The sequence below is a fragment of the Miscanthus floridulus genome, chromosome 18 (assembly GCF_019320115.1).
Source record: "Miscanthus floridulus cultivar M001 chromosome 18, ASM1932011v1, whole genome shotgun sequence".
Taxonomy (NCBI): domain Eukaryota; kingdom Viridiplantae; phylum Streptophyta; class Magnoliopsida; order Poales; family Poaceae; genus Miscanthus; species Miscanthus floridulus.
In genome coordinates, this window is record NC_089597.1 from 17,046,393 (window position 1) to 17,068,439 (window position 22,047).

At 42.5% G+C, this 22,047-nt stretch overlaps 1 protein-coding gene, 1 long non-coding RNA gene and 1 pseudogene across 6 annotated transcripts; 1 reads left to right on the forward strand and 2 right to left on the reverse strand.

The window, feature by feature from the left end:
- Window positions 1-1,850, reverse strand: part of LOC136523369 (uncharacterized) — a 45,249-nt pseudogene extending 43,399 nt beyond the window's left edge.
- Window positions 1,851-3,184: 1,334 nt separating this feature from the next.
- Window positions 3,185-6,756, forward strand: LOC136520849 (uncharacterized). Of its 4 annotated transcripts, XR_010775404.1 has the most exons (6): window positions 3,185-3,497; window positions 3,559-3,845; window positions 4,396-4,913; window positions 5,000-5,141; window positions 5,531-5,754; window positions 6,109-6,756. It is a non-coding gene; the product is annotated as an uncharacterized lncRNA (long non-coding RNA). The 4 variants fall into 4 exon arrangements; XR_010775401.1 differs by having other exon boundaries at window positions 3,185-3,845; XR_010775403.1 differs by having other exon boundaries at window positions 3,185-3,845; window positions 5,674-5,754.
- A 665-nt stretch (window positions 6,757-7,421) lies between these two features.
- On the reverse strand, window positions 7,422-17,784 carry LOC136521488 (kinesin-like protein KIN-UB). Of its 2 annotated transcripts, none has more exons than XM_066515236.1 (19): window positions 17,296-17,784; window positions 15,489-15,589; window positions 15,289-15,411; window positions 14,310-14,495; window positions 13,982-14,203; window positions 13,718-13,883; window positions 13,456-13,605; window positions 12,572-12,660; window positions 12,219-12,422; window positions 11,588-11,680; window positions 11,361-11,498; window positions 11,140-11,271; window positions 10,854-10,992; window positions 10,186-10,278; window positions 9,439-9,564; window positions 9,200-9,325; window positions 8,644-8,787; window positions 8,084-8,212; window positions 7,422-7,998 (listed from the first exon to the last, which is right to left on the reverse strand). In XM_066515236.1, exons 1-19 carry the CDS (start codon window positions 17,474-17,476, stop codon window positions 7,838-7,840), a joined length of 2,703 nt encoding a protein of 900 aa, XP_066371333.1. In that variant the 5' UTR covers window positions 17,477-17,784; the 3' UTR covers window positions 7,422-7,837. The 2 variants fall into 2 exon arrangements, with proteins under 2 accessions (XP_066371333.1, XP_066371335.1); XM_066515238.1 differs by having other exon boundaries at window positions 15,289-15,403; window positions 17,296-17,433.
- Window positions 17,785-22,047: the final 4,263 nt, after the last annotated feature.

Genomic DNA, 22,047 nt, shown 5'->3' on the forward strand with positions numbered 1-22,047 from the left:
CAAACGGTGACCATGGCTCTGATACCACTTGAAATGCCCTAATATGGCTAGAGGGGGTGAATAGCCTATTCAAAAATCTACAAACTGACTAGAGCAATTCGATTAGTATAACAAATAGCGAAATGCAAACTTGCTCTAGCTCTACAAGGGTTGCAAGTCACCTATCCAACAATTCTAGTTGCTATGATCACTAGACACACAATTTGCTATGTTACTACTCACTAAGAGCTCTCACACTTGCTATACTAAAGAGCTCCACTAGATGAACTTAAAACAACAAAGCAAGCTCTCAATTCTAATTACACTAAAGAGCTTGCTACAACTAGTTTGCAAGAATATAAATGAGTGAGTAGGTTGATTATACCGCCGTGTAGAGGAGTGAACCAATCACAAGATGAATACTAAATCAATCACCAGGAGAATTCCAAAGGGCAAGAGACAACCAATTTTTCTCTCGAGGTTCACATGCTTGCCGGCACACTAGTCCTCGTTGTGTCAACCAACACTTGGTGGTTCGGCGGCTAAGAGGTGTTACACGAACCTCATCCACACAATTGGACACCGCAAGAACCTACCCACAAGTGAGGTAACTCAATGACACGAGCAATCCACTAGAGTTACCTTTCAGCGCTCTGTCGGGGAAGGCACAAGACCCCTCACAATCACCACGATCGGAGCCAAAGACAATCACCAACCTCCGCTCAATGATCCTCGCTGCTCCAAGCCATCTAGGTAGTGGCAACCACCAAGAGAAACAAGTGAATCCCGCAGCGAAACACGAATACCAAGTGCCTCTAGATGCAATCACTCAAGCAATGCACTTGGATTCTCTCCCAATCTCACAATGATGATGGATCAATGATGGAGATGAGTAGGAGGGCTTTGGCTAAGCTCACAAGGTTGCTATGTGAATGCAAATGGCCAAGAGAGTGAGCTAGAGCATGAGGGTGAGTCCGGTCGAGCATGACCGGACGTGTCCTTGACATAGCAACCTTGTGAGCTTAGCCAAAGCCCTCCCACTCATCTGCATCATTGATTCATCGTCTTTGTGAGATTGGGAGAGAATTCAAGTGCATTGCGTGAGTGTTTGCATCTAGAGGCACTTGATGTTCGTGTTTCGCTGTGGGTTTGACTTGTTACTCTTGGTGATTGCCACCACCTAGATGGCTTGGAGCAGCAAGGATCATTGAGCGGGTTGGTGATTGTCTCTGGCTTCAATTGTGGTGATTGTGAGGGGTTCTTGACCTTTCTCCGGTGGAGAGCTAAAAGGTACTCTAGTAAATTGCTCATAGCTTGTGTGATCCTCATCTTATGTTGGTTGTGTGGCACCCTATTGAGGGTTTAGCGTGTGAACCTCCATGTGAGTGAATCGCCACAACGGGGACTAGCTTGCCGGCAAGCAAGTGACCCTCAGAGGAAAAATCATTGTGCCTTGATTGTCTCCTTGGTATTCAATGATAGATCACTTGCCACAGCGGTATACCTCTCTACCACTCTCTTGTATTTCATTGTACATTCATTTATATAGAGCTTGTGGTAGTCAAGACTAGATAGTGTAGTACTTAATTGTATCACTCTTGCTAGATCATAGAAAATTATAATTGGGTAGGTGGCTTGCAACCCCAAGTATAGTGCTAGCGCAAAATTCGCTTCGCCATCTTATTGACTAATCATTTGTCTTAGTGTTGTAAAAAATTTTAATAGGCTATTCAACCCCCCTAGCCATTAGGACCTTTCAGTAGTATCGGCCTTCCTCGTCGTGAAAGACCTTCACCATTGCCGCCGAAGGGAAGCCTAATCCGCTCAGAATATAGATGAGTGCCGGTGACCTGACGGTGGGGGCCAGCCATCGTCGGCGGTTAACGGGGAAGATGGCAGATGGGGGCTAGGGTTTGGCAAGAGATCGGGCTCGCAAAACGCAAACTCAAACATGAGACAGCTCGCTCGTTCAGGTACTCGCACAACCTCTCTCCGTGCCGCCGCGCCCGAGAAGAAGGATCCCTGGTGTGTGTATAGGCTGTGTCGTGTGTCATGGGCCGGAAGGCAGGTATCGGGCCTGAGGTGTAGGGATAAGCCATGGAAAAAGTCAGATATACCTACCTCAATTATTGCACGATTCCAATTTATCTTTCCCAACAGAAAAAACAGATTTTGAACCGCCCAATTTATCTCCGTAAGCGATTTTGCAAACAGTTTTAGATGACCTATCCACAACAGTCGTTTCTTATGTGGTGCCATGTCACCCACAAGAGAGGTACATCATACTTTCGTGATAGTTCGGAGAGGTCAATTAAACTTTACAAAAAATTAGAGAAATATTTTTTTAAGAAATATTCAAATATTTTTCTAGAAAAATATGTATTCAAAATACTAAAATCATATTTAACATTAGAAAAGTCATAGAAAAATTGTTTTAACTCAGAACAATATGAAACTAGTTTTATATTTTTTAAAAAAAATCATGCTCTAAGAAGCTGCGACGTTTGAGGGATATAGGCCATGAGCAGTCAGAAAAAAGCTTCTCTAAGAAGTTGCACAAATGAATGAAAAGGTTGGCCAAAATAAATTGGTCTAACTCAGCTTCTACGTTTTAGAATAAATGAGGGGCGTGGGAAGAAACATGGCCAGAAAAAACTATAAAAAAAGCGTAGCATTTGGCCAGAAAAAGCTAAAAAACATAGCGTTTGGGTTCTAGTTCTAGCTTATATTGTCCATAAACAGCTTATAAGTTTTATTGTTGCACACCATCCATTGTTTTTACTACTCTCTCCGTTCTAAATTATAAGTCGTTCTGACTTTTTTAAATACATTGCAAAAATTATGCATCTAGATATATATGTCTAGATGTACAACAAAAACTATATATCTAGAAAAGCCAAAATGACTTTCGGTGGTAACAGGAGGTGTATATATCTAGGAGAATCTCTACCACTTATAATGCATCAGTAGTAAACTTTCCTGTAGCTACCTCAGAAATTGTCCCCCGGAATCATGAACTCTTCCAAATGGACTAAAAAATTGCACCCAGACCCAATCAACCTCTAAAACGAAGAGACGAGATCCACTCTAGGCTCTACTTTCTCTCACTCACTCAGATCCAACGGACCCCGTTGCTTGGACCAAACCTCATCGCTCTCATCCCATCCCGCGCGCGACTCCCCATCTCCCCGGGGCGGGGCCCCGACGCCCCCCTCTTCCGCTTCCGCACGAACGGACGCGCGACTCCTCCCCTCTCCCCCACGGACGAAACCCCAGACGGAGGCGGTGGCGGCTCGCGACTCCTCTCCTCTCCCCCACGGACGAACCCCAGACGCGAAGGTGGCGCCGACGGCTCAGGCTCCAGACGTGGAGGCGCCGCCCTCGACGGCGCCTCAGCGTCGTTGCCCACGGCTCCTGCCACGCCCGCCCTGGCACCAGTACAGGCGCGAGGCAGCCAGGCAGGATCCTCGCGTGATGCGGCTGGGGTCTGCTGGCCACCGTGCTCAACCCCAGCCGAGGTAAGCACCCCCTCACTCTCCTCTCCCTGTCCCTCTCCCTCACTGTTTCTCCCTCTCCCAGATCTGCAGCGTCCTCCATGATGCAGCGTCCCAAGCCGGGTTGGAGGCGAGGAAGCGAGAGTCCTCTCCTGCAGCACTTCCTGCACGAGCCGTGCCAGGCTCCGCCCATAGCCTACGCTTCCAGAGCTCTGAAAGCCGAGGAGGAAAGGGTCATATGCAACATCCTGCCCTACCTGCTACCGTTTGCTTGCTGTTGCCGGTGTCCATTGAGGCCAATGCAACTATGCAACCGTCAATGGACGCTTCTACAGATGATGCAGTCAATATGTTCGATGGAATGGACACAAGGTATTTTCTTCCACGTTACTTCTCTCTCGTGTAACAAACAAGGTCGCGTCATGTTTCAGAGAAGCAAAACAACTTATTTGCTTCTGCTGCTGCTTGACTGAACGTCTTCTATTCTTTACTGAATGTAGTAATAATTGTGTTCAATTGAATCTTTGCACTACTGAACAAGCGAGTGAAATCATGCAGCGGCTATAAGTACAAAGCATCCAATAGTCAGCATTTGTCAGTATCTAGACAGTATGTTGTGGCTGCGTGCACATTAATCAGGAATCAGCTAAAACTAGCTACTGACATTTAACTCAAGTTGTAGAACGTCACTTTTTTAATTACAAAAAGACATGTGCCTACTATTGGTAGGAAGATGCTTGATTACATATGCTGCTACTCAAGTTGTATAACGTCACTTTTTTAATTACAAAAAGACATGTGTCTACTGTTGGTAGGAAGATGCTTGACTACATATGCTGCTGTAGCCTATATTTCAGCAATAACGTTTGTATTTTCCCCAAACTTACAATTTTAAAAAGACTAACACTACTATAATTTGCAGAGGATATTTGGAGATGCTGATGAGCAATCTAAAGAGACACCATCATTGATGAACAATGTCATGGGCATGTTTCGTTCTGTGATTCGGTTTTCAGGGGTCCTCCAAGTGAAAATTGGAACAAACATTCAGCCTGTTCGGCAGGCCGTAAACGACCGTATACGATCGTGGATTATAAGTTGGAACAGTATTTTTCTCTCACACCAAACCAGCCAGCAGTAAATAATCCAAATAATCCAAGATCCAGCCCAGCCAGCCGAACAGGCTCATTGTCCACACTTGAAACAGTCGGTATTTTATATACGCTCCTTACTGTTGTGTCAGGTCTTATTATCTCCTTGTGGTTTAGGTGTCATCCTTTGTGGCAAAGCAGATAAACATAGAGAATATATGCTACTGTTGGTGATTTGTTACTGTTTCATACATATATGCATGGATATAAATTTTAAGCTGGAGGAAAACTGTGGTTTGCCACGTGCTGCTTATTTGGGTACTCCACAGGTGGAGCTATTGTTTTGAAGGTAAAGCAAAGCTGCACTCACTTTAATGATTTGAATGAAATGAAATAACATGTCTTTGGTTAATTGTTATTTTCTTGAATTTTCAGATAGTCAAGGAATGTTTGAAGCAATTAACTATGATTAGTTCAACCTCATGGTCTTGGATGTGGTGCTAACGCTCACGCCTCGCCTCGCTGAGCAGCAGCTGCCTCGGGCGACGCCGTTTGCAAGCAGCCAGCCAATGAACAGGTTCGGATGCAATGTGCGCTGACATTTCCTGCTGAACTAAGACAATGCAATGCATCTGCGCTGTTAATTATTAATGAGATTATGAGGTGTGAAGGATTTTAGTTTTTGAATAAGATATTGATCCCTTTGTTATTTTTTGTTTTTTGACATGGTCCGTTTATTTTTTTATGTTTGGGGTGCTTAATGTGAAGGATTCTAGTTTTTTTGACATTTTTGTTTTTTGACATGGTCTGTTTATTTTTTTATGTTTGCTCCCATAATGCTTAATGTGAAGGATTCTAGTTTTTGCACTTGATGAATATTAGTCTTTTTTTATTTTAAGCTCCAGTGTATGTTTGATCCATGTTCTTCACTGAGCTTACTCTGTCACTTCTAAACTTCTGATTTAGGTGTGTACAATGTTAAAAAAGGCGCTCCTAGGCGCTTGCCTGGGCGCGCTTATGCACTAGGGGCATGTTTGGATTGAACCCTGGGAGAAAAACGCCTCGCCTGTAACTTGCCTGGAAGTTGACTACACCTTGTTTGGTTGCAGACCTGGTGGGTTGCCTGCCCCAGGCATCTCCAGGCGTAGAAAAACGGTCGCCTGGCACCTGCTGCTTCTTTGCCTGGATCAGTACTACTCCAATGACTGATTTAATTGCTTTAGCTATTTAACTACCATGCATTAGCTACTTATAATTAAGGCAAAAGTATATTAGCTATTTTATTAAGGCAAACGTGTACCATTATGGATTAATTTAATATGAATACATATTTATTTCTATTTTATTAGCTTAATAATCTAAAATAAATCTAATTAAAATAACGTTTTTAGATTTATAAATAATTCTATATTTATTTAACTAATTAAAATATTTATACAAATATATTTTTTAGTAAAACTGCAAAAGCTATATGCTAATTATATATCACAGACATCAATTAACACACTGATATTATGAATATCTCCTCTTATTAATATTCTCAGGCACAGGTCTCCAATCAAACAGACCTTCTTCAGACTTGCCTGGCCAGGCAAAAATCATCAACTTTCCAGGCAACTCTCAGGCAACACTTTTTGTCAGGCAAGTCCTCCAGGTCTCCAACCAAACAGGCCCTAGGCGCAGGGGTGCCGCCTCGCCTAACAGGAGACCAAGGATGTGCGTGAACTAGAGGAGCTACAAGTTGTTGAAGCATTTAGACAAGCACTACCCTTGGATGAGCTGTTGCCTGCAAGACATGATGACTATAGGGCCGTTCGGCTGGTGCACAAAAAGCACTGTGCATGACTGATTTCTACTGTTCATGACTTATTTCCTCTCACAAATTTCTCCGGATTCATTCAGATTCCTCTAAATTTCTCAAAGCCCTATCATATAATGCTGAGCTATGTATATCTAGCTAAATCTGATCTGTAGATTTCTGAAAGCAAGGAAATTTGATATCGACAAAGCAAATCAAATGTGGATTGATATGCTTTAGTGGGGGAGGGAGTATGGCACTGATGCGATTGTGGAGATTAGTGGCTGAGTAATTTGTTGGGTTAATTTGTTGCATCTCCAGACTACCAAATGTTTGTCGTCAATGCTTGTAAAAATGCTCAGTGAATTGCCGGAATTCCTTGGTGGCACTTGTACCTGTCCTGAATACAGAGGCTGCCTTAAGGCTGAAAAGGTTACATGGCGTTAGTTTTATGATTTTTTAGTTTTATGATTTATTTTAATTTTATGATTTATTTTTTTCTAGACGCCACTGTAGTTTTAGCACGGGGAGAACTCCAAGACCTACTTAAGCAAATCATAAGTTAGATGGTTGAGGTGAGACATGACTTATTATGCCTTGTTATGCTTATTAGATTATATGCAATGTCATATATAATTATGTGTATGAAAAAATATCGTTGTTTGGATATTTTCATGTGTATCTCTAAAATAAAGCCGTGGCGTTAGCACGAACACTATACTAGTATCTCTAAATGCAGTATGCCCATATAAACCTAACGTTGCATAAGCTGTTGACAGCCCACAAGGACGCCATGTAGGCGTTGTGCGGTAGATGCTGCCGCCACGGCACCCTCTGTCGTGCCATTACATATAGCGTGATAGTGTTATCCTATTGTGCAAGGTGAGGGTTAGATCAAGTTTAAAATAAAACATATTAATTAAAAAGGCTTAAATATGTATATAAAAAAATCTAGTGTCACTTAGGATTCCAAAAGTTGTGCCTCACAAAGATGATCTGAGAGCAGATATGGTAAAAGAAATGGCAGTGTCAACGCTTAAGAAAGAAATAAAATCACAGTTAGCAAATATGATTCATCTGCAGTATATAAATAAAGTTAAACCTTCTAGGTATACTTCAAACTGTGAAAACACTCCTTTTGGCCTTGATATTTTTACAGCAAAAACTTTACAAACGCTGCATTGGGTAGGTAACATCTGCTATGCTAGGATTATTACAAATAAATGAATTGCTAGTGCTGTCCAGATTTTCAACTGCCCCCTCAAAACAAAGAAAAACGAACTCACGAGGAGAAAGTTGGTGCAAAGGCCATTGCCTCTTCTGATTAGTCAGTGCGGTGCCTGCCCGTGTATGCCTGCCAAAATCAGGTAAACCAAGGGAAGATGTGATTGATTACCAGCACTCAGAGCAATGGGCACCTCTATATATGCACGAGAAATGAAACGTCTGAGCCCCAGCTGCACTTTGTTCTGTTATCACATTTTTATTCCCAATCTCCTTATCTCTGCTTGAAGAGTGGGGCTGGATGTCACTGTCCGATATGCCAATTTCCTTATATCTTCTCGAGAACAGTCCCTTGAAATCCGAACAAGTTCCCATAGGGCACCTTCGTTGATAATGTCTTTTGAATTTACTTCTGCGAAAAAGAACAAATTCAAACTTACGCATATAGTATTGTGTGTGTGCACGCTCAATAAAAGGAAGGATGATGGGAAGGATACCATGTTGTGCCAAATGACACAGTGCAAGCTCAATGTGCCGCCTAATTGGGGCAGCTTCATTATTAGCATTTTTTACAATCCAAGGAAGTGATCCATCATCGATTAATAGTGATTTTCCCACCTTATTTCCTGAAAAAAGGAGCAAAAGGCCACTTACAACACCACAAATGCATTGGACTGCTTTAAGGATCCATCTACCATTCTTCTCAATAGCACACAAGTATATTTCTCCAAATTATATCAAACATGAAAAGGCATGCCATTCTTAAAATTTCACATCAAGCATTCTAATACTGAGAATAGCACAACAGGAAATTCAGAGTATCGCCTCAAAGCATTGAGTTTTCAAATTTCATTTTACTTGTGCTTTTTTTCAAGCCAGTTTAGTTGTGCATTGATAAGTTCATGTTATAAAACACTTCTCATGAGTTATTAATACTGGAAAATCTGTCACAAATGCTAAGATTTGTATTTTCCAGTATGCTCCCTGTTCAAACCAAACTGCATGCAATCACCCTAATAAAGAAAACAACCACATTGTACAAGCATAAATACATTACCTTGAGTAGCTGCTCTAGATTCACATTTTGCAAAATTTGCAATGCCACGTGCAACTTGAGCAAGGACATCAGGGTGCCCACACCTAACCATCCCAAGCAATGCTTTAATTCCACCTTCCCCCCGCAACCGTGTTTGCAGTTTGTCTGCTTATAAACAAAAGGTTAGTTTTTGGATATATAACAACAACAACACAGCCTTTCAGTCCTGAGCTTAGTATTTAGATATAAGCACGTGGATAGAAGATGATCATCTAATTCATCTTATGTTCATATATATACTCTAGGGTTGGCTAAAATAATGTTGGGGCCTACATTTTGGCCAATGACCTGTAAGATTGACACAAGTTCTGTCGATCTAACTGAACTTTAAGAATCAAGACTCGTATATATATTTTCTGTTAACATGAAAAGAAGGAATCTAAATGTTTATATGGGCAGCGGCCACAACCTATAATTGGCTCATCCAAAGTATTAGATTTCTGATGTATACCATTCAGTGCATTACTATCTTGCAGTAGACCAAACCCTTGCACAACAAGCAAAAATTCAGAGTTACCATTGCCACAAAGGTTAGCTATTGCTCCAGCCACCATTCTAAGAGTTTGTGGATCCTCTGCATCAGATGCTGTCATAGACAACAAGGTTACACCTCCTTGATCCATGATAAGATCTTGATTTGTTTCTGCACGTATAAATTATTATAAAAAAGATAATGAGACCAATTTCTACCACTGAGAGAAGCTCACTATCAAAGGATCTCTGTCATGAATTACAAAACAGTACTAGCCCACTGACCATTCATTGCAAGATTAGCAATTGCTCCTGCTGCTACCCTACGAATTGTCTCATCCTCAGAGCTCCTAAGTAGCATAAGGAGGGAAGTGAGGCCACCTGCTTCTACAATCTTTTCCTGATTTGCCTCTGAAGTACACAAGGTTGAGGGTAGTTAATTGATGATATGAAATACCTTTAAAGACACAATGCTGTCAGACCATCAAGTAAAATCAAGTACCCCAGATATAGCTAAGAATCTTTATGGGGCATTTGTGCATAACTATTACAGGAGTATGCTTCAACGTAAAACTTTAAAAATCCAGGAGTGAGGAGTCCATTGCATGCATATAGAGAAATGTTGTTTTACTACAAAATATGTTGGGAATAATAATGCTTCATTGGTATGCATCCAATAGAAGGGCAGGCCTGGTGCAGTGGTGAGAGCTGTCTCACTGAGTCACTAAGTCGCGGGTTCGAAGCAGCCTCTCCGCAGATTTTGCGGGGGGAAGGCTTGCCTCGGTTTTTCCCTTCCCCAGACCCCACTCATGTGGGAGCCTCCGGCACTGGGTCTGCCCATTGGTATGCATCCAATCCAAAATAGTTATATACTTATATGCTCGCATAGGATATAAAACACAAACTTTACACATAGAATGAACTCAATGAAGCGGCTCGGTGCTGCTTAAAAGTTATGCCTGTGGCCGGAAAACATGCTCAGGTAGCAAACTCCATGGACAAACAAAACAATTATGAACAAGTAGCACTCACCTTCAGCTGCCAGATTTGCAACAACTTTCACTGCATGAACGCGGACATCAGGTTCTTCAGATTCAAGCAATGACAATATCTTTTTTAACCCAACTGAAATAGAGTGAGAAATTTTAAGCACCATATATTTTGATATCAATAGTTGGGATGGTAAGGCTGCAAACAAGGGATAGGGTGCTTCACAAAATTCTATCTTAAGTCTATCATCTGACATTTTCACGATGTCATCTTAAACCCAGTGATCTTACCATTCCTCGTATTTCATATTTTTATCAATAGCATGTCTACACAAGTATATTTGCATCCAAATACGTTACAAAAAAAGGTAGCACAGTGGGACAGGTAGTATTTTAACTTGTGAGAAAATTGGTTCATCATATTTCATATTGTTATAAACAGTGCATCTTCACAAGTATCTTTGCATTCAAATACGCTACAAGAAGTAGCACAGATGGACAGGTATTATTTTAGTTTGTGAGAAAATTGAAATTGCTAGCACAATAAATCCTTTTGCACACCATTTATTGTATCTAAGGAGTTCGGCAATCACTAAAATTAACTCTTAAGCCTAACAATTAGTTTACTTTTACTTTTGGAGATTGCTTACAGAGTTACAGGAAATAGGCAGATCAAGTAGAAACTGTGAGAGAAACATAAGGAACAAATACCTTGTTCAAAGAGTTTGGCAATTGGTTGCTTTGGTCCATTGCTCTGCTCTCTGGGTTGCGAACCTCGAGTCTGAGACACCAATGAATCTAAACCAGGAAATATTTTTCCTGGCCCATCTCCTTTATCAAGACTCCTTGTCTGATGTGACCAAATCGGAATGAAGAGAAAACAGACCGATTATGTTAGGGTAGCATCACAGTTCAAGTCAGAAATAGAAATAAGTTACAAATAGATAAAGCAGCTCCCCCCAGGAAAAAAATCCTTGACAATGATAGTAACAACTACCTCATCAGCTTCCATACTCATCTGCAATAACTGACTTCTCAAAACATCTATTTCTTCTTCAAGTTTCTCTTTCTGACTAGCTTCAGCATCTAGCATTTTCCGGAGTTTTACTACCTCAGCTGTAGCTGTAGCCTACAAGATGAGCGAGGGAAGCCACTTAGCTATCAGGACACTGAGGCAATAATTTGACACAAAAAGAAAAGGTTTTAAGCTAACAACACCTCCAGCTTTTTCCAGTGTGATACTTGATTCTTGAGGTCACTGGCCTCATCTTCAGCCGATTGACGTAGCATTTTCTCATTCTGCAGTAAGTTATGCACTTCTCCGGTATTATTGGATGTAGACTCAGCCTCTTTATTCTACAATGTGGAAGGAGAAAGAAATCACATTTAGAATTTCCCAAATAGCATGAGATTCACTAATTTGTAAAGCTCAATTAGGTGTGTACTTGTTTCTTGGGTGATTGTTGATGTACTTTCCACTTCTCCTCCATTATTCTTATTGAGTCTAAGTATTCTTGGTGATACTTCATTTTCTCGTTCTGCATGAAAAGGAAAACTGAAAACTGATCAACATAGCATAAATCAAGCATGATAGAGAGATAGCAATTAATTTAGGAAGCTCTAAAGTCTAAACTGAAGAGATACACTTCCTATCCTATTAGGATTAGGATATAAGCGTATGCAAGCAATGTGTGAGATTAACACAGAAACATCTGAACCTTTACATATTAACATAGTTCACTTCAAAACAACAAATGGCAAGCAAAGGAACCAATATTGCAGCTGAATAATCAACAAAAGGATATAAAAACATACTGACACTTTTCCTATTCTTTTTCTTTTGACTTGTTTTTTTGGAGGAAACAGTAGGTTCCCCATAGACGCATAGACCCATATTGATCATAAACATACAGATTTGCCGATCTAAATAAATTCAGTTTGGATCACAACTTATATTAGCTTGTGGACAGCAAATTATAAAGAAAAGTGGCGTCAATATCCAAGGATAAAGTGACAGGGCTAATTAGTCTACACAAAATATCAAGGTATAGTAGAATATGACAACGGTAAACAAACCTCTAATGTGATTTTGCATTCCCTTTCAGCCTCAGCAATGCGGCATTGAGCTTCAGCTCTTATTCTCTCAACTTCATCATCAAAATATTTCCTTTGCCTTTCATTTTCCGCAATCAATTTATCTAATTCAATATCAAGTCTCCTACATAAGCTCTTGTAATCGAACTCTTCCTTCAATTTCACCATGTTCTCAACTTTCATTGCCTAGACATGACACAAATAAAATATTAATCACCCAATTAATGAAAAGACTTGCAACTATTCACCTATTCTGCAAAACTAGAAATTGTCACTACTTCACAACTTGAAGATGAAAGATTATAAAACCATCAAAATGTACGCAGAGGATGTACCCTTTGGCCAAACATTATTGTACTGGTAGTTTCCCCCCGATGTCTTGGTGATGGACCAATTGTCACAACCAATGATGTTCTTGCAGTACCTACGAGATTTAACACCAGGCTGACCTTGATTAGAGCAAATAAAAGTGACGGGCAACATTTTGTGGAAATGTCAATGCCATAATGTCATTTTTACTGTACAAAATTCCACAACACCTCATGCCATTGTCAAATTTCAGGAGAATATCAATCAAAAGTTTTGTACATGTTCTTTCCAAATGTTATTGCAAGATTCTTTTTAGTACAGAATAGTAGGATGAGTACTTTTCTGAAAAGAAACAATGAAGTACTTTCACTGTTTCACAGTAGTCCTCTTCTGCATCACACCCATTCACTGCTTACTAGTGTATGATAATCTACAAACCATGATGTACTGCATTAATATATGGTTGAAAAGGTCAAATAATTAACACATACCTCCTTTCTAGTTTCTACCCTTCTTCTTTTGGGAAAACTAGAAATTAATTTTTGGGGTACTGTGACAAGAACTCACGCCTACATTTCAGTATGCTGATACTAAAGTGAACCTGCATTATTGTGTGGCTATTCATATGCAACAATAACACTTGTTCCAATGAGGTAAACAAGTGGCATCACCATTCAACTGGGTGTTAGCATGGAACACATTGAAGCTAAATTTAGGGCGCACAAATTTTCTTTTTTTAACTTACTTTGCAGGTTTAATTGCTCTTCTAGAATAAGCATGAAGAAAAATGGAACAGTGCCCTTTAGAATTGACCATTAAGTATAGCACATTTATTCTTTCTGGAGCCAGACGTGCAATAATCATCTTATTATTATTGTAAAAGAAGTATAAAGAGCATAACACATCTTACCTCCAAATGAATCTTTAAGCAATCTTGTAAGCTTAGAATCACGAACAGGTACATGAGGACTGCTTTCAGCAAGTGCATTGATGCATTTTCCCAGAGCACTTAAGGACAAGTTGATAGACTTTGCCTCTTCTAACGTATGACCCTCACTTCCTACAAAAATTAAGTCACAATATTATACGGTTGCAAATTACAAGAGACCATTACATGGACACACACATGAAAGGTCAGGTCAAGTGTATACCATTGAGAAAAGAAGACTCACCTGACTTGTCTATGCGCTCTGATCCAGCCAAGTCGACAACTACAAGCTTACTTTTCCTAACAATAGGCGGTCTCAAAGACCCCATCATGGACGATGAATGTCCATTTTCACCAGAAATGCTGACATCCATTTCAGTTCTACCTTTTACAGACCTCCTGACATTCACCTTCACAAGGGATTTCATTTCACGATATCATTTACTAGAAATACTATAGTTGTAAAGGCGTACAGATAGGTAAACAAACTCAAGAAACATAAGCATACCATGAGGATCGCATGACTTCGAGATGATTCGGTGTTTAACTTTGTATTTGCAGCAACACGATGAGCCTCACCCACCCTTAGAAGGTCCACAAAGCTTTTTTGATCTCTAACTTCAACTACTGTGGCTCCAGGCAATGAAACATCCCCAGTCCTTGGGTCTTCTACAATGGCTATATTATCATTTACAGGATCAAGGAGATCTTGTATCATCTCCATGTACAACTGTAACAACCATCCAGTATACATTGTTACAACATCCCAAAGGCACTAGATTAATAGATACAGACACAGCCACAGCCACAGCCACAAAAGGCCCACCATCACAAACCTGAATATATGATACTGAGACAGAATCAGTCCCATGTGTTACGTCTGCTAGAATGTCCTCCATTGCACGAACCATGATTCCCCTAGCAGCAGTGTCTTCTTCACCAAGTCTTCCCAGTGTAAAAGTTTTCCCAGTACCAGTCTGGCCATATGCCATAACTGTACCATTATATCCCTCCATAACACTCTGCAAAACACATAGAATTCTACAATGGTATAGACATTGCTAAGGAAGTGACACATAAAAGTAATCAACTATCAGTAATGGCCAGAACAAAATATTAAAGGGGCTGAACAGTTGCTTTTGTCCTTTCTTGTCAACTACTCCATCCATGTATTAGGATTTTAAAAGGTCAAACTTCATAAAATGTTGACCAACAGCCAGTGAAATCATATGCATGCTTAGTGTATAAAAGTTATATGAATAGATTTGTATTTCAAAGATCTTTTAATATGGCATTGATTTTGTAGCAACCGATGATATATTATAAGAGAAACTGATGGTCAAAGTGTAAAAAAAAGGGCGTACCCAGTGCAGAGAGCTCCCGCTCTGTGCGGGGTCTAGGGAAGGGTGTCAGTGGCAAGCCTTACCCTCGCCTATGCAATGCGAGGAGACCGTGACTCGAACCCGGGACCTTCCGGTCACAGGCGGTAAGACTCTACCGCTTGCACTAGAGTGTACCTCTAAAGAAAATCCTAATACGCCTACTAAAAATGAACAGATCAAGTATAAGCTATAAAAGATGCTGTACTTTCAAAACAAAATCTAGGCAATTAACCTTATCACCACAAAAAGGAAAAAAGGGACATTAAAAAGATCAGCAGCATTCAATACGCAAAGTTGTGCCGCTACATCATATGTAATACTCAGTAAATGAATCATATAACCTATAATGACGACCTTGAAATGAGAAAAAAAAAACAGAAAGGTCAAAATAATTAACTCCAAAAGTTGCGATAAAAGCTCGAGATTCATATACCTCCACAACTGGTTTCGCAACAACTTCATACACTCGCTTTTGTGAAGAAAACTCTGTGAGAACTTCATCGAATTCGTATGTTTCTGACTCCCAATTATTTTTACGAAGCTTTAACCTTTTGAGCTTCATAACAAATTTCCATCAGGTTAGACAACAACAAAAAAATTGTCAAAGCATGCTAAAGAGAAACCAAGCTACACCTCTGGCTGAAGTTCAACACAATCACCGAAATCTGCATCTGCCGCCAACTCTTCTGCATTCCTAGGCCTAAGCCTTACAGCAACCCTTACTCTACTAGAAACTGCAAGGACCAGGGAGGAATAGATTCTTCAGTTGAGCAAAAATATAGATACTCGATCAAATCAAAATTGCCAGAAAGCAAAACAAGAACAGAGAGTTCTTTATAATTTCAACATTACACATAATGCCAACCAACAATTCAATCCTCAAATATTTGGAACCATCATATTAGGAAGTAGTTGCGCACAGCATGGAGCTAAAAATATTGCAATATACAATTTAACCGTCTATGCACTAGCAGAGTAGTTATCAACATTGCAAGATGCAATTTAAATATTTAATAGCTTATGCACTAGCAGAGTTGCCACGGACCAACAATGGGAGACAATTTGTACACTTGGCGGTTGGCGTGCAGTAAAAAAAATCTAAGAAATGAGACAATTTAATCAACCCAATAGAAGAGTTACTAGGAATTCGATCTTTTTTGTAATAATTTTTCTATTGGGTAGATTAAAGAAGACTCAGATAGGAATGATCATATCACAGCATATAGTAAAGCAAAGTAGGCATAAAAAAGACAGTGTAAACTACTACTCAATATCATTACTGACGAGTAGTTCTTCTGAGACATCGACTACCATAAAGCAACTTTCCACAGGGTACTTTTCCAGGCATGGTAGTAGAGTTAAGTACTTAAACAGCCGTGCACAATCTCGCAGGCATAACAAAGTGACAGAACACAAGAGAACGACCAAACACAGTAGAACAGGAACTTTCAAAACGCCACATAGAATTATCCAAAGCAAACTCAGGAGAAATTTTAAACGATATCCAAAAAAGCGAGTCAGTTTCCACATGTACTTCACCTTTAGCTGATAAGAAATTCACTGGGACTGGAAATCCACATCCGGTATATTAAGAGAGTGTTACAGCTACTGGTTTCATATGAATTTAGGGGTCTCTCTTACATGGAAGAGGACTGAGCTGTCTTAATACAAATTGTAGCTCACTAATTCTACACATAGTAACATTTACCTGGGTGTCATCCTCTCCAAGGTAAACTAACCACGAAATGCGTACTGAGCCAGCAAGAAGACACATTTACCAACTGTGGCTCTTCATTATTCTCAACAGCTGTATCAGTTTTGCAGCTTAAAGTGAGATGGTTGGTTGTGGTGGGGTGCAGGGAGCTCGTGGTCATCACGACATGGATGCAACAACAAAGATATGAAACACACGATCGTGCCGTGACCAAAACAATACACCAACGCCCTGCCGAGTCAACCAAATCGCCATTCGTATCTAGAAAAAAAGAAATCAAGCGGTAGCTGAGTAACGACGTTTATACCTAATAATGAAACGCACAACGTCAGTTCCGAAATGTGCGCTTGCTCTGCACATACGTTACACACTTGCACCAACACAAGCAAATCGCACAACTAGCAAGCCCAGAATCTGGATGAACTCGACAGGCCGATCGCGCTATAGCAAAACATTAGCAATCAAAATGGTACTAGCGAACCGCAGCTAAATTTACGTACGTGAATGAAAAGAGTAAAAATCCGCACAAAACCGCGTGAGTTCAAGCAGCAGATTGAGCACAGCAGCGACTCGGAAACAGCGAAGCAGGCCAAGTTATCGAAATGCAGATCAGAGCAGCTCCGAATCCATCCACAAACCCACCCAAACCCCGCAGGACCAAAATCCAAATCCGGATCCCACTCCGCACGACCGGAGGCAGAGCAAGAGCGAGCCACACGAACCCACCTCCATCCGACGCCGCGCGGCTGGGGAGCGGGCCCGAGCTGGTGCGCCGGTACGCGCCGCCCGCCGAGGAGAGGCGTTGCTTCCCCGCGGCCGTCTTGGGCGTGGCGCTGAAGCCCTGCCGGTCCGGCTTCGCGCTCATCCTGGGCCCCACCCCGTTCCTCACCCCACCACTGCTCGCCATTTAGCACCCCCCACTCCCACTCCCACTCCCACCACCACCACACGGGGCTCGTGCGGTGCGACAGAGAGGGAGGGAGACGGCGAGATCACGATTCACGGGCGGGGCGTGAGCGCGGAGAGGGGGAGAGCACGGACGCCGAGGATTAAATGCGGGGAGGGCTGGAAAGCGGGCGCCGCGGGGCCCACCGACAGCGAGAGAGGGGCTGCGAAGGGTCGCTTGGCCGGCGAGCGAGTTGGTGTGGGGAAGAGCCGAAGAGGCTAGGACGGGGAGGACGAAGGCGGAGCTGGGGAGCGGAGGGGAGAGCGTGCTCGTGTCGTGTGCTCGTGTCGCGGGGTGTGTGTCCCGGGGCTCGCCGTGTCGGCTCAGCCCCCAGTCACTTCAAGGTGGGTCCCACCGGTCAGTGATGTGGGTGGGTGGTATCCGCCGACGTGCGACTCTGTTCCGTGCAGCCGAGGCATGCGTGTAGCGGGGTGCGTATGCATGTGGGCCCGGGAAGTGGGGCCTGGTTAGCAGGCTGCATTTGAATTTGGCTGGCAAACGCTTTTCTGGAGGGTTGGGAGTGGGGTGGGGAAAGAGAGGTCTAGAAAAGCTGCGACGACTGTTGCTTTGTTTACGTGTTTGGGCCCTTTTCATCCTGTGGGATTTGATCAACCTTGGAGGGGGAATGGTTCGAAAATTGGAGCAACTTTTTTTTTGTTTTTGAGATTCCTTTTGCAGGTGTTGTATTAAACTCTTTTTTGGAAAACGCACGTCACTACTCCTAATTGATGGAGTAAATACATTCTTTACTTACTTTATTATTAAGTTGTCAATCAAAGATTTATGGAATGTCACCTGTCATGGCAGCATGTGTTTTGTTGGACTAATAACAGAGCAAAGCATGGGATTTGCAGTTCTCAGCTACTATCGTTGCAGCCATATCAGTATCATCCACTCGATCATTTCTATGCTGGCCTTGTGGAAAAGAAATAGCGACCGTGTCTGTTTCAATCCAGTTGGTGCCATGTTTCAATCGGTCTACTGGTTTCTCGAGGGAGTTCACAACCCGTTCGCTGGTCTGAAACTTGGCTGAAACTGGTTGGTTTTGTGAGAGAGGAATACTGTAGCAGCTGGTTGATGAACAGTGCTTTGTGAGGAGGAGCAGCCGGCTGGTCTGGAAAAACCAGACCAGCTAACGCAGCCATAAATCATTCTCCTTTCCTTTTTGAGGTTCGGTTCGGTTCGTCAGAACAAACCCTGAATTTGATCCTATTGTCCGTCCTTCATGAATCCCCGTTGTGTCGTCAAAACCACGGAGGAATTTGGTAGCCGAGATAGGGCAGGTAGACAGCCTTGAGCTAGAGCCTGTAACCGCCCTTTCTTGGCTTGCAATGTACTGTACTAGTATAGACCTGAGACACCTATCACACTGATGAAAGACTTACTACGTACAGTTGTTCAGTCGGTAGCACATACGGTGCTGCACATCATCAAGGACTCAAGTGTCTCCCATGAAAGAGAGAGGAGGAGCTTCAGACGTTGAAGGGTGAACGCAACATGACATCCCTTTCGCCTTTGAGTTCGTCGGTCCCTGTAACGATTATATGCTTACCGTGCAAGGTCATTTTTTTTCATGCTCACGTCAAGGTCACGTGTGCTTCTTTAAGCACGTACTACTGATTACACCATAAAACCTAGGGTAGTCCCTAATGGCCTGATTCCCTGTAGTTTTATACATCTAGGGACTAGACTACTTTGTGGTTAGGTTCAAGTTAACCTCTCTTGAAGGTAAAAACAAAACCGGTTCCCTTTTCTGAAGAATCATGATTCAATTCGCCGGGAGCTGAAAAGGACTTAGCTTTTGAAGCAAGGGCGTGTTTAGTTCCGAAAATTTTTTGGCTTTTGGCTACTGTAGCACTTTTGTTTGTATTTGGCAAAAATTATCCAATTATGGACTATTTAGGCTTAAAAGATTCGTCTCACGATTTCTCGACTAACTGTGTAATTAGTTTTTTTTCGTCTATATTTAGTACTCCATGCATGTGCCGCAAGATTCGATATGACGGTTACTATGCAAAATTTTTTGGCTTTTGGGTGAAACTAAACGGGGCCTTACTTGCTTAGTGGATCGGAGTTGGGCTAGCTTCTCTGTACGTCCGGTGGTTGGGGCGACCAGAGACCAGCGTAGGGTCAGACGAGCTTGAGATAGAAGAATGATCGCCTACTTTATTCGCCTGCTTTTTTTCATGACATGAATGAATGAATGAATTATTCCATGATTTTCTGCAAGCTAATGCGCGATGATCGATCTTCCGTAAAAGGCGTAGACAGATGTTCTTAGAGGGTGTTTGGTTGGCTGAATTTTGGATTTTGGGCTACTGTAGCACTTTCGTTTTTATTTAGTAATTAGTGTTCAATCATGGTCTAATTAGGCTCAAAACGTTCGTCTCACGATTTCCAACCAAACTGTGCAATTAGTTTTTTCGTCTACATTTAATGCTCCATGCACGTATCGCAAGATTCGATGTGACGGGTACTGTAGCACTTTTTTGGAATTTGGCCTGACAACTAAACACGGGCTTACAAAATGATGGAATTGATTATTCCTCCTAAAACTACATGCATGCAAGATGACTGCATTGGCCCTGTTCGCTTGAACTTATCAGTCACTCACAACAAATCAGCGAATAATACTTTTCAGCCTGGCTTTTCAGCGAAACGAATAGGACCAATATCAGTATTTATTTGTTGACAGCTTCCAAATTGAAGTTCCATCTGGTTTTCTTCTTACAAGAATCCAGAGCTGAAGTGCCCTGCATGAAACAACAAGAAAATGCTCTCTGGCTACCTCACTTAAAATCAGAAGGAAAAAAAAAGATTAAGCTAGCATCTTCTGACTTCAGTGCATAATGCGTATATATATCGTGCTTGTACTTTCTCGGACGGACGTGAAGGCCGGAGCCCGGAGCATCCGCATCTAGCGCTGCTGCTAGGTTGTGTCTCTACGTGCAGCGCAGATTGTTGTTCTCTCCTTGGATTCTTCCTGGCTCATTGCTCGATGCTCGCAGGTAGCAAGCGCGCCGTTCACTAGCGCTGTTTAGCTAGCTACAGGGCAGAGACCGGCAGAGCAAGATTGAGGCCAAAAGCAAAGGCTGCCTTGGATCCATCCCTGTCCGTGTGCCTCCGCTGAAAATTGGCAGCACCCGGATTGGCGGATTGCTGAAGTGAGACCGTCTTGGCTTGGACAAATTCTAGCTGCATGCAGGCGGGCCTGTCTGTCTGTATACACTAAGACAAAGATGGCAGGATTAGCAGATGAGGTGCAGTATCAGCTGCCTCCTGATGTACATAATTGATCATGATTCATGAAGAAACGGTTTTGGCGATGGCGAGATCTCCTGGAATCCAAGAACAATGATCGTGCGGCGAGGCAGAAGCGGGAGAGCACACTCCACCGTGCATGCACACGTGCACGGTCGGGTCTGGAAAAGGCAGGCATGAAAAGGTCAAGGAGGAAGAAGGATGAACACGCCATGAATACATCCATCCATGGCCGAGTACCGAGCTTTTCAACACAGAATTGCACATGTGCGTGTACTCGAGCTGATCACATGGCGAGGCAGGCAGGCGAGCGGATCGGATGGGCAGCCGCCACAGCGCGGCATAAAAACGTCTCTTTTACCGTTGCCCCGATCCCTCTGCATTGCAAGAACTGGAGATACATGCCCTCTTCCGCTTGGCTGATAAGTAAAAGTACCGTTAACTGATTTGCTATGAGAAAAAAATATTATTTATTAGTTGAAAAAGTACAGTTTATAAGGCAAAATAACCGGACAACAGGCATCGGAGAGATGTGGTCACGTCGAACTCGTGAAAGAAAGATACTGCCACTTGCCCAGCGGCAGGTGCATGGCCTTTGGCACATGAAGAGCAGGGATCGTGTGGGCCTCGGTGCAGTGCAGATGGGACAGTAAAGAGAAACCTACAGCCAGCAACCCAGCGTGAGCATGGCATTCCCTGGCTGCTTGCCTCTGCTGATATGATATCCCAACCTGTAGAGAGTGCAGCCGTAATCAGACTCATCAGAGAGACCCATAACCTGATAGTGTAACCATAACCATCTCTAGCCCACTTCGGCATCGCATCCCAGATCTCATGATAGCTATTGGCTGCTGGCGTTTGGCAGGTCAGATCAGCACCCCTAAACCAGCCAATCAATAGTATTTTCCTCTCACATAAAATCAGCACCAGCCAGCCTAAACCAGCCCAGAAACCAACCAACAAACATGCCGCAGATCAGATCTACGCTCTGGTCCATGGTCAACACCTCAGAAGCCCTGGTGTGGTGGACTGGTGGCCCCCTGGCAACGACGCTGTCGCATTACTCGCATGTCCGAAGCCCTGGTGTCTGGAAAATGTATGAACAGAGGGGAATCGTATGTCCGAAAGCCTTTCAGATTTCAGTTGAGATTTGCAGTACAGGTATAAAAAGACTGTATCTGAATTTCAAGCTAGTTCCATTAATTAAGTGTCATCAGGCGCAGTCTCCAATTCAGCTGCTGAAGCGACGACCCCCTGGGTGGTCTGGCCCG

What these genes read in the sequence shown, in the direction of transcription:
- LOC136521488 (XM_066515236.1), bottom strand. Translation starts at nt 17,476, where the DNA reads ATGGCGAGCAGTGGTGGGGTGAGGAACGGGGTGGGGCCCAGGATGAGC. An exon ending in CCGCGCGGCGTCGGATGGAG is followed by an intron (nt 15,590 to 17,295) that starts GTGGGTTCGTGT and finishes TGGTCCTTGCAG; the next exon opens with TTTCTAGTAGAGTAAGGGTT. An exon ending in ATCTAGAGCAGCTACTCAAG is followed by an intron (nt 8,213 to 8,643) that starts GTAATGTATTTA and finishes TCCTTTTTTCAG; the next exon opens with GAAATAAGGTGGGAAAATCA.